The 12,851-nt window shown below is 34.9% G+C and overlaps 1 protein-coding gene across 2 annotated transcripts in view; it reads right to left on the reverse strand.

Moving 5' to 3' along the window:
• Positions 1 to 12,851, reverse strand: part of PLCB1 (phospholipase C beta 1) — an 805,117-nt gene that overhangs the window by 311,634 nt on the left and 480,632 nt on the right. For both annotated transcript variants that reach the window (XM_060186536.1, XM_060186537.1), the window contains exon 4: positions 5,946 to 6,083. In XM_060186536.1, coding sequence (XP_060042519.1) covers positions 5,946 to 6,083 — 138 coding nt within the window. The remainder of the gene's footprint in view (positions 1 to 5,945; positions 6,084 to 12,851) is intronic.

Below are 12,851 nucleotides of genomic sequence, written 5' to 3' on the forward strand. Positions count from 1 at the left end.
ACACACAAATCCAAGCTCATATATTCAACTTCCTACTCAACATACACACATTGATATCTATTAATAACATTAAGCTGAATATAATGAAAACTGATCTCTTGTTCTATACTACTAATTATGTTCAATCTTAATTTCTCTTAGGCTAAGACTGATATCATCCTTGATTATACTCTTCTTCTCACATTCCAACACATACATAGCTTATTTAAGTATAAACTCTCAATTATTCCTGAGTGAATATATATTCCTAAGTGAATATGTATAAGTGAATATATGTATATCCTATAAAGTATCACCTTATTTCAAGTCATTAATTACTCATTTTAAATATTTCAAACGTTTCTTAACTGATCTCACTGCTTCCTTTGCTGTCTCTTTCAGTCCCTCCTCTAGTATTACCTATCCTTGTTTCATTTCTCTTGACATTTTCTGATAAACTATATGATTGTTTATTATTTATTATCTGATTTATCTCTAACCTATTTTGTTCAATGCTTTATTTTTTAGCACTGTGGATAGAATTTGACATGCTGCAGAGGGTTTAATAAGCTTTTGTTGAATAAATAAGTGAGATAATCAATCTATGCTCTTCCTTTTTGGATAAATAATGTGCCTAAATTGTTGAAGGGGCTGAAAATTCATATCTATTTGACAAGAGAATGCCACAGAGATTTCAGATTTATGGACTCTCATTCTCTCTCTCTCTCTCTCTCCTTATACTTAAGTCTCAAAGGCCAAATTATCAGAAAGAAGGACTTGCTTAATTCTTTTCACAGTAGTAAAAATTGTGACCATATATTTGAAAAAGTCTTGTTTTCTGTGCTAAATAAACAACACCCATTTGGTTTTTCCCAGTATAACTTTCTCAGTTGCTTAGTTAGCATTTAAGCAGTGACTATTGTTGGGTGAGCCTGAAAAGTATTTGTATTAGATTTGTACAATTTTTGAATTTACAATTTTATATGAGGTTGTCTCCTTTATACTTTATTTTCAAGTTATATGTTTTAAAATGGAAACTGAAGACCTCCCAAATGTTTTTCTTAACATTAATCTGTCTCTCTTCACCATACAGGCCATGGAGTACTCTGGTTAAGAATGTCATCCAATCCAAATTTACAAAAAATGGCCATTAGGAAATGTTGCTTTAACTTTCATAATTGTTATTAAGTGGGTAGACAACTCTCTGCTTCTTGAAAATGTCATGGTCAAGGGCTATGTTTCTTAGGCATCCAGAGAACTGCAGGAATGGTTTGGCAGTGGGAGGATGAACATATGTGATGGTAAGAGTGGCTGATTCTATGCTGCAGAATAGTGGGTGCTTTCTACATTATTACCAGCGGTTAGGGCCCAAGATTTTACTAATGCTTTTTAAAAAATTTTTGGTATGTATATATGCTAGATGGAAGCCCCCAAGTCACATTTGGTCCATAATTGTGCTAGGTTGACTCACAAGGTATTCTGAAACACCTGCTACCAATATGTAACATTTTAACATGGATTTTTCCAGTTCTTTTTGGAAGGAAACACACAAATCTGGCAACACTAAATTAAACAATTTTTAAGAAGAGGCCCTTTTGGAAAAATGTTTGGACACTTTTCAGAATGATAAAAATTAATCTACCCTATGACTTGATTATTCATCATCTGGGGTTAAATCCAAGGAAGCAAATATACTCATCCAGAGTCTATGCACACCTATGTTCACAGCAGCAAATTTGGTAATAGTCTAAACTTGGAAGCCACCCAGATGACCAATGATAGATGAGTATCTAAGAAAGTTGTGGTATCTATACACAATGGAATACTACTCGACTGTTAAAAAAAATGATGTTATCTCCTTTGAATCATCTTAGATGAAACTTGAGGGAATCATGCTAAGTGAGATAAACTAAAAGAAGAAAGATGTATATCAGATTATCACACTCATGGGAAGAATTCAAGAAACAAGGACAGAATGAGAATACACACAGTAAAATTTGGACTGGGTTTGGTTTATTGCACCAAAGGAAGAGACTCTGAGAAAGGAGAAGAAAGGAGAGAATTTGGGGTATGGGGGTGCTTTGAGATCTTGGTGCATGAGGGTGGTAAAGAACCCAAGTAGAGTATGAGAGTGTTTCCAGACACCTATCACAAGGAGATGAGAATTTGTACGTATGTGTCAACAACTGTACTGTACTTTATTAATCTCTCCCAATAAAGTGTGTGTGTGTGATATACATATACATATGTAGAGAGAGAAAGATAGAGGTCCTCAGTCTCTGATCTGCTCTGGGGTGAGGTCCAGTCATGCATGTTGAACATGTCTCCCATGATACTGACACAGACTGGGATCTTGGAACTAATATACCAAGGAAACAATTGGTAGAAGCTAAATAGTAGTAGCAAAACCATTATAGAAGGATATCAAAGATGACTTGGCCAAAACCAGTGAAGACAAAAGTTTCCTATTGATTGTTAGGAGAAATTTCAGGGGCTAAGCAGTGGCACAACTGGTAACGCACACACATTACAGTGAGCAAGGACCCAGGTTCAAGCCCAGGGTCCATACCTGCTATGGGGTTGGCACTGGGGAAAGAGATGCAACTCTTCTTGAACCATGGAGAAATGTTGCAGGTGTCTCTTTTTCTCCTATTCTTTCTCCCCTTCCCATCTCTATTTCTCTCTGTCTCTATTAAAACATAATAATAATTAACTTCAAAAAATGACTGCCATGAGTAGATAGGTGATTTAGGCACCAAGCCCCAGCAATAACTCTGGTGGCAATAATATACACAAATATAAAGGAGCCTGACAGTGGTGTACCTGCTTAAGTTCATACACTGTCATGTGCAAGAACCTGGGTTCAAGCCCCCACTCCCCACCTGCAGGGGAGATGGTTCACAAGTAGCATAGTTGAGCTGCAGATGTCTTTCACTCACCTTCCCCTCTCAATTTTTCTCTGCCTATCAAATCAAATAGAAAAGAAAAAAATGGCCACCAGGAGCAGAATGGTGGATTCATAGTGCCTGCACTCAGCCCCAGTGATAACCCTTGTGGCAATATAAATAAATAAATAGGAAATTAGAGTCAGGGTCTATGTTGGATTTTCCTAACACTGAAAACCAAGTAATTGAAGTGTAAGAACTGTGATATAAGGGGGTATTCATGTAGGTCTAGGGTCTACGCTGGGCTGGAAGAAATAAAAAGTCACCCACCAAATGGTGGTTAAGAGACATTCTCTTGATTGAGGCTAGCAGTGGGCATCATGAATAGTTTTAAGGAACACTTAATTCTGGAACAAATTGGAAAGTAGTCTAATAACTTGACTGTATCCCGAAAGGGGAAGTCTTCTTAAGATCTTATCTTCATTCCCTTTTCCGGAGCCATTAGTAATCAATCCCTTTGCCATCTTTAGTCTCCCTCTTTTCCTATTTCATTCTTCCACACAGATCTGCATATGGCCTATTATGACATCACTTTGTCTTCTGACTTACCCAGTTATTCCTCCCGATTTGGACTCTCCATATTCTAAAATATTTATTCCTAGCACTGGACTTGTGGCTATACCAGACAGGGTACTGGAAAAATGTGTGCGTGAGTCAGAAAACTGTTGTAAATAATTCTTTCAGAGATATTTCACTTTCAAAAAAGCTGAAGTTACTGTCAGGTGTTCCACATAATAAGAGAAGCTGTCAGCTATGGTGCTGGCATGACACAGGTATCATGTAAATTGGCCAGAGAGATTACATAAAAGGTGTGATGTTATAAAGTAACACTGGCATTTAGAAGGAGGGAAAGAAAATTTCCAGGATAAAGTGTTTACAAATCTTAACCTTCTCACTAGGCAATTTCATTGGGGGAAGGGCTGAAAATACCAAACAGAATGTCATAGTTACAGAGACAACATTTACTTTTTAGCTTCATTAATGATAAAAGGAACATCAAGAGCTGCCAGAAAAACAAAAGGAAATATAGATGCAGTCTTGAAGGGGGGAATATTAGAGATTCAAATACAAATCATAAAAAAATAATAATTGGTTTAAGTCCGGAGAAAAGATTATGTTTTAAGCATAATGGCACAAAGGTGCAATGCAATAAAAGATATCAAGGTTAATTTATAATATAAAATCTATACTTAATCGGTAATAGCCTCCTTGAATGCCACTGTCATTTAGTGATTTTTTAAAAAATTTTGGTCACGTTTTAACCTGAATATGGCTGAATGTGGGAAAGCTATTTTAAAAATATTTTGCTAATATTTAGTACTTATCTGTAATCATCTAATATGATCATCCACCCATATAAGTGCTATCAACTTAAAGTTAGTATGAGAACTACTGTAAGGCAAATACAATGCTGTCACATGATCAATGCTTCACTGAACTGAAGTCTCTCCAAGCCAATATTAAACTATAAAAACAAATGCATGATTTGGAGAGTGAGATAGATATAGATAGATATTGCATCCTTTAAAGAACATTAAACTATAAAAACTATATTAAAACTATTAAACTATAAAAAGAAATGCATGATTTGGAGAGATAGATAGAGATTATATCCTTTAAAGAAAGAAAAAATTAAGTTTGTAACACAGTTTCAGAGAGTTGTTTTTCAAGACTTCACAGTACCAAAACTAGATGGCCTTTGCTCAATCCATTATAAAAATTGAAGCTGTTGTTTTGTAAATGTTGGAAATAAATGTCTAATTATAATCATTAATGAATTAGAGATTTAAAAATTATCAGAGCAACCAGGGTTAAATATTTTTTAGATGATAATACAAAGAGAGAGAGAGAGAGGACACCAAAGAAAGAAAGAATGAAGTGAAGGGAGAAAGAAGAAAGATAAGGAAAAGAACACTGAGTCTGATGTAAAAACCACAGTTGTGATCTATTATGTGAAAAGCTCTAAAAGAGCACAGATAGGATTCTGAGACTTCACAATATTCTTACATTCATATTGTTATCTCTTGAAAAAAACCTGTATGAAGGAATAAAGATCACTAGTATTCTATAAGTTATAAACATGAAAAAAACAAAACTCTCCCTTTAACATGTTCATTTGAATTCTCTTTCAGTGGTAATTAGGGTATTATTACCAGAGTGAGCAACAAATTTGAGTTTGCATTACTTAAGTTCAATACTTCTTGTTTGATATAACTTGTCTTTATTTTAGGTGATTATTTTTATGTTTTACAGGTCCTCTACCTTAATTTTTGTTAGCAAATTCTAAATAGAAATTTAGAAATTTCTGAAAGGTGGTGCACCTGGCTGAGCACACATAGAACATTGTGCAAGGACTTGGTTGGGTTTAAGCCCCTAGTGCCCACCTGTAGGGGAAAGCTTCACAAGTGGTGAAGCATGGCTGCAGGTGTCTCTCTCTCTCTATCTATCTATCTATCTATCTATCTATCTATCTATCTATCTATCTCTATCTCCCCCCTCCTCTCAATTTCTGGTTGTCTCTATTTTTAAATGAAGTCATCTCTAATCTTTTAACTCTACAGAAAAAACACTGTATATTATTATTTAAATTTCATTTAAAATTTTCATTCCTTATCATGTTAATTAAATACCTACTGTATTCATTGTCATGATTAGATGCTACACAAGGTGAATGTTAAAAAGGAGAGGATTGGAAAAGAGATGAGATGAAGTGAAATTATGAGAGACTGAATTGGTGCAAGATGATTAGGTGAAAGGGGATGTGGTTTTATCTGTATTTTCTTTCACACAGGAGCTATGCAATATGCCTTATTCTTAATGAAAAATTTCCATGATTCTAAGTAGCTGCCATTATTTGGAAGTGTTTGAATTACATTTATACTTGGAAGTTGAGTTAGTTTTAGATGGATTTTTTTTCATACATTAAATGGGACAAAAAAGACAATCCTTCATAGACATCAGTATAACAACATAAAGACACAGATTGAGGTGACAAGATTTAGAAGTTTCTATCCACCATACCTTGGCCACTTCTTCTTGAAATGCCACGAGGTTCAAATGGGAGATGTTAACTAAATCAGGACCGTACACTACTGTTATCATGCGATGTTCCAGGCGCCCGATGTTCCCCACATCCAAGAGTTCACGTAATTTAGGGTCCTGGATAATAAATTTGAAAAATATTAGTCTTTAATTAGAAATTAAAACATGATAGAATAATTTCAAAAGAATTAGAGCTAGAACTACTTCAAGATATTATTATTGTTAACTTATACAAGAAAAATGGTATCAAGTCCCAATACCCATGATAACCTACAGAGGTGAACTAATGTGGCCAGAAGTTATGGAGAAAGAATTTTTTGGCTCAAAATTTATGGTCTTCATGGCATATGTTTAGGGAAATAAGTCAGAAAGAGGATGCTACTGAATAATAACACATATGTAGAATTAAACAAAAATCTATGCTAATAGAAATAAAGAGCAGAATGTGCTGCTTAGTGGTGAGGACGAGATGTTAATCAAAGGGCCAGATCTACTAGGTTTTTCCAAAATGTAGACACCAGTCTCATTGATTATAGTCTTATCTTTAGATTCCTGATTATTAAACAATTTGTTCTGCTTTATATCTTAATGGTTTTTCAGACACCAAGTTTCAAATGCTACCATGATGCCAACCTGACTTCACTGGATGGATGACCTCACCAGTGTGCTCTGGAACCCCACCTCTCCAGAGCCCTGTCCCACTAGGGAAAGATAGAAACAGGTTGGGAGCATGGATTGACCTGCCAACACCCATGTTCAGTGGAGAAGCAATTATAGAAGCCAGACTTTCCACCTTCTGCACCCCATAATGACCATGGGTCCATACTCCCAGAGGGATCAAGAATAGGAAAGCTTCCAATGGAGGGAATGGGATATGGAACTCTGGTGGTGGGAATTGTGTGGAACTGTACCCTTCTTATCCTACGGACTTGTTGATTGTTATTAAATCAGTAAAAAAAAAAAATGAGTAAGTTCAGGTAATCTAATGTATAGCAGAGCAATACCCAGCTAAATAACCCTATACATTCAGTATATCTTCAATGTTTTCACAACAAAAAAGAATGTTAATTATGTGATATGATGGAGATATTAGCTAATATTGTGGCACTAGTCATTCCACAGTATCTAAGCATATCAAATCAACAGACTTTTTTTTTTTTAACCTACACAGTGTTACATGTCAACTGCATCCTCAATAAAGCTGGGGAGAAAGGTAATGGTCCTCATTTAAAGAATTTTTTTTTCTGTCATGTTTTCAGAAATATCTGTGTCACAATTATTTATTTCCTTCAGTCAACCCATAAATAACATACTTAAAAGAAAAAACATCTCACTTCTTTCCTCAATTCATTTTCCTTTTTTTCTTTTCTTTATTTGATAGGACAGAGAGGGAAGGTGATAGAGAGAATGAGAGCCTGGAGAGACACCTGTGGTACCTGTTTCATCAATCCTTAAGTAGACCCCCTGCAAGTGGGGAGCTGGGGCTTGAAGTCAGGTCCTTGTACATAGTAATGTGTACTTAGCCAGGTGTACTACCGCCTGACCTCCCTTTTTATAATTTTTCTCCTTCCTTCCTTCCTTCCTTCCTTCCTTCCTTTCCCAATGCACTGGTCAACTCTGGTTTGTGGTGATAAGAGGGATTAAATTTAGAAACTCAGAGCCTCAGGCAGGCAAGTTATATAACCAATATGCTATCTACTCTCTCTTTTCAACTCATGGGTGTGTTAACATGAAGATAACGGGGTTTTTTGTTTGTTTGTTTTGTTTTTTGTTGTTTTTTTTAAAATAAAATGCAAACATGAAAATGCTACTTAGGAATGGAGCATATATATCTCTGAGTCACAGTATCATGCAGCATGGACCTTCTCCAATATAGAGTACCAAAATATAGAGATTAAAACTAGCAGAGAGTGAGCAAAATGGCAGTAGCTTCCATAAATATATTGATTTCAATTTTACCCTCAGAAAATACTTGAGTTCAGACATTGAGAATGTCATTGCTTTTTGAAGAACAAGTTGCATGCTTTGGGGTATTAGAAATGAGTATTCCTTGGAAATACAGTTCTTTTGGGAAAAAGATTTTTCCAAACTTTCTAAACCCAAGAATCTAAACTACTGCTTAATTTGAATTTATTTTCCTCTCAAAGAACAGACATTTCCTCTTATAGATCCATAAAAAATTAGCTTCGAAATCAGTCCCATCCACTACAGCAACAAAAATAATAAAATATCTAGAAATAAATCCTACAAAAGAAGTGGAAGACTTCTATAATGAAGATTATGAGTCACTATTCAAAAAAATAGAAAAATACAAAGAAGTGGGAAGATGGGTGCAGTGCTCTAGTTAAAATATATATATATCATCAATATTCAAATATTTTATGTAAACTTGGAAAAGACATACAATCCTCAGGAAAATATTGGTACTTGTAATTACAAATTCTAGGCATCTAAATCTTCTGTTCTACCACTGAACTAGCTATCTCCCCAGTTAAAATCACATTCTAAATTATTGAATGTCTTTTATTTTTTAGCATCTAATGTCAAAGCATTTGGGGATGAATTGACTTACATATTGTGGATCTTTTCTTTCCACTGAGAATCACACAATTCACTCTCTGTTTCTACTTACTTTGTTTTGTGTATTTTTTCCTTTATCTTCCAAGAATAATATGCTCAGTCTGTATTATTTTACTGCCTCATTCTCATGTTCATTCAAAATACTTTTGTCCACTTATTAAATAGTTGATAAGTTCTACACCTCAGTTTACCTGAATCATCCTTCACATAAAGAAACTCAAAGCAAGTAGAGAACACCTAGATGACATGTTCAGAATAGGTAATAATTCTAGAAAAAGGTTTTCTGAGTTTCCCACTAACTTTAACAAAATTCTTAGGAATATTTAACATAGATTGGTAAGAAAGACGACCAACTCTTTATGGTATCTTTATTTGTAAAAGTTTTTCTGTTCATGGTTGTGCAGACATATTTGCAAAGTTTACTGGTCCTTATGCAGTTAGACATTTGTAGTCAAGCATCGACAGATGATGTCTGGATTTGGGTGGATAAATCAGTTTGAAAAATAATGATCATGGGGCTGGCTGGTGGCGCACCTGGTTGAACACACACATTACAATACACAATAACCCAGGTTCAAGCTTCTGGCCTCCACCTGCAAGGGGAAAGCTTTGCAAGTGGTGAAGCAGGGATGCAGGTGTCTCTCTGTTTCTCTCCCTCTCTTCCCTCTCTATTTTTGGCTGTCTCTATCCAATAAATAAATATAAAAAAACTTATAAAAAAAGAACGATCATAAGATCATGATATATGACGTAAGGAAGTCATAAGAATTATATAAGAATTATATAAGAATTTCAACATCTGAAATGAATGGCATTCATACAGTAAATATTTTTTAAATGTAAGCTGTTTTTTTGTTTGTTTGTTTGTTTGTTTGTTGCCTACAGGCTGGGTGCCTGGACTATGAATCCACTGCTCTTGGAAGCCATTTTTTCCATTCTGTTGCCATAGTTATTGTTGTTATTGCTGTTACTGTTGGACAGGACAGAGAGAAATCATAAGAGGAGGGGAAGACAGAAGGGGCAAGAGAAAGACACCTGTAGACCTGCTTCACGGCTTGTTAAGTGACAGCCCCATGTCACTCCTCCCCCCCCCACTCCCCGCAGGTGGGGAGCTGGGGGCTTGAACCAGGATCCTTATGCAGGTCCTTGAGCTTCGCGCCATGTACACTTAACCCACTGTGCCACCGTCCAGCCCCCGTAAGTCATTTTTTATTTGTAGATAGTAGTGGTTTTACAAGATTGTAAGTTTATAAGGTATATATAGTTCCACACCACATCCATCACCAATAACCATTTGTAAGTTCTCACAAAGTCTTAGAGATATATTTTGATTGCTTCTGGGTTGTTTTTTATTTTTTTTTTTGCAATATGTGTCAGTTGTTTAGATTGCATATATGAGTGAAATCATCTGATAATTGTCTTTCATCTATTTACTTATTTCACTAATTACAATCATCTACAGTTCCCTCCTTTTTAAAAATTTTTTATTTATTTATTTTTTTAACCAGAGCACTGCTCAGCTTTGGCTTTTGGTGGTGCAGGGGACTGAAGCTCAGAGCCTCAGGCGTGAGAGTCCATTGCATAACCAATATGCTGTCTTCCCTTTTCCATTCATTTTCTCAAAGGATACAATAACATCTTTTTTGATTGCTGAGTAGTTTTCTGTGGTAATAAATAATTTTTAAAAGGCTATTGAATATGAACTGGAGAAACAGATTTGAGGTATCCCCCCCTTGGAGGATATACTATTAAATTATGTAATTTTGAATATAAACAAAAATATTTAAATCCTTTATTTTGGTGATGTATCATGATAATATTTGAACTTTTACATTCACTTCTGTCACTAATAATTTTACCTACACTTAAAATTACACCTTTTTCCCCCTGTTTAACTTTTATTAACTTTGTTATGTCAGAAGTCAAACTTTGTTATGTCAGAAGCCTTCCCCTTAAGATATGACTTCATTTTTTTTTTTTACCTTAAGTCTAACTTCCTGTTTTAAACACAATACACTACGCCTAGGAGATAACAGAGTGGTTATGCAAAAGTCTCTCAAGTCTTGCTTCAATCATCCTTCCACCATAATCTAGAGTTGAACTGGGCCTTGTTTAAACAAAGACACACACAATATTCCAAATTAATAACTTCAAATCTTATTCCTCATTATTGAGCATACTGATAAGTGAGATACATACTTATTCTGACATTTGTACTCCCATGTATAAAAAGCTTCCCTCAGTTGTTTTCAGCAGAGGGAATAAGTAAAGGAAGAATTGTTTAAAAGGTAAATAACAAAGGCACCAACTAAAAGGCCATGACTTTGGGGTGAGTGGAATTTAATGTACACAGATGTCTTTAAAAAGTGATTGCTCTGAAATGCATCAGTATCAGATCTAGGGATATGAGTAATTGCATTCTAAAATAAACAAACCAGATAAAAATAGCAACAACAAAAATCTTGAGGTTATTTGCATAAATGGCATCCAAGCCTCCAAAGCTATTTTACTAAGGAATTTTGTCTGAGTATTTCTTATTGATTCAACTTCCTAATCACTTTCCAGAGAAAGATTTACCTGCTCAGGTTAATAATAGATTCAAAAACATTCCACAGTCTCTGCAATTGACATAAACTCCTTCAAATGTTTACAAGAAAATAAGCTGTCTCTCCAACACTGAAAAACTACTGCTTCCCTATTAGAGAACTCAAAAAAAAAAAAAAAAAAAGAGAGAGATGGGGAAGACTTGAAATTTTTAGATTTTCACTAGGGTGTCACTTCAGTCTTGCTTGCCCAGAGAATATACATCCATGGTATCTCTTAGTTGTTGGAATCAATCCAATTAAAAAGTCTGACTTTTTTCAGGGAGTAAGGCGGTAGCAGCAACGGGTTAAGCGCATATGGCACGAGGTACAAGGACAGGTGTAATGATCCGGGTTCGAGCCTGGGCTCCCCACCTGCAGGGGAGTCGTTTCACAGGCGGTGAAGCACGTCTGCAGGTGTCCATCTTTCTCTCCTTTCTGTCTTCCCTTCCTCTCTCTGTTTCTCTCTGGCATAACAGCTATAACATCAATAACAATGACAATAACTACAACAACAATAAAAAAATAAAGGCAACAAAAGGGAAAATAAATTCTAGCTTTTTAAATTTAGTTATATATATATATATATATTTTTAATTTTTATTTATTTATGAGAAAGATAGAGGGAGAGAGAAAGAACCAGACTTCACTCTGGCACATGTGCTGCCGGGGATCGAACTGGGGACCTCATGCTTGAGAGTCCAAAGCTTTACCACTGCGCCACCTCCCAGACCACAAATTTAGTTATATTTTTAAAGCTGTCTTCTCACTTGGAAACAGTAATAGGTGTAGAGGTGAACTAGAAAGGACTTGAAGGTCAGATAGTTGGGAAAAAATGGGGAAATATATATATATACACAGATAGATGAAGATTAGCCCATATTGGTGACCTTGGGAGAACTACTGTGGTTTCCAAAAGAAGAGATGAGACACAGAACTCTGGTGATGGGAACTGTATGTAATTATACCTCAATTATCTTACATTTAGTAAATCAATATTAAATCACTAATTAAAAAATCAAATAAAGATAAGTCTCTCTATTTCCATAAATGTTATAAAATGGAAATAACCTGACTAAATAAGCACACTTTCTTTCTCACGCTAGGATTAATGAAAATTACTTCATATTGGTTACCAAAAAAAGTTGATCTAGTTAATGCATCCCATTTCCAATTAATAGACTCTTAATGAAACTAAAGATTATAGTACAATACAATTACAACATGTGTTATTATAATCATATAACTGATAATATTAGAAACTAATGGAAGGTATAAACACTATATGATTTTGAGAGATACACCCACTTTCAACCTTGATTCCATTATATGACAATGAAAAACCACCTATGTGAGAATTTTAATTGTATGTCAAATAGAAACAGCTTAAAATATTCTTTCAAAGCCTGTAGATTCTTACTCTTTGATGCCAGGACCATTATTATGTGGAAAACATACATTACTCATTTTTTTATCTACATAAAATATAGCTTTATACAATTTGAGGCTTACTGAAAAATTTGCGTGCCTGGTTAACTTTACTCCCAAGCACTTAATGCAATATTCTCAATTTGAACTATAAGTGCATGGATGTAACTTTAATCCATCATTTATATAAAGGCTCAAGTATCCAAATGTCTTTTTATTAACAGTCAATATAAAATTCCAACAGAGAAGGATTCCTTATTATTCTTAATGAAAATCCTATGATCGAATTTTGATG

Source organism: Erinaceus europaeus, chromosome 1 (genome assembly GCF_950295315.1).
Source record: "Erinaceus europaeus chromosome 1, mEriEur2.1, whole genome shotgun sequence".
Classification (NCBI taxonomy): Eukaryota; Metazoa; Chordata; class Mammalia; order Eulipotyphla; family Erinaceidae; genus Erinaceus; species Erinaceus europaeus.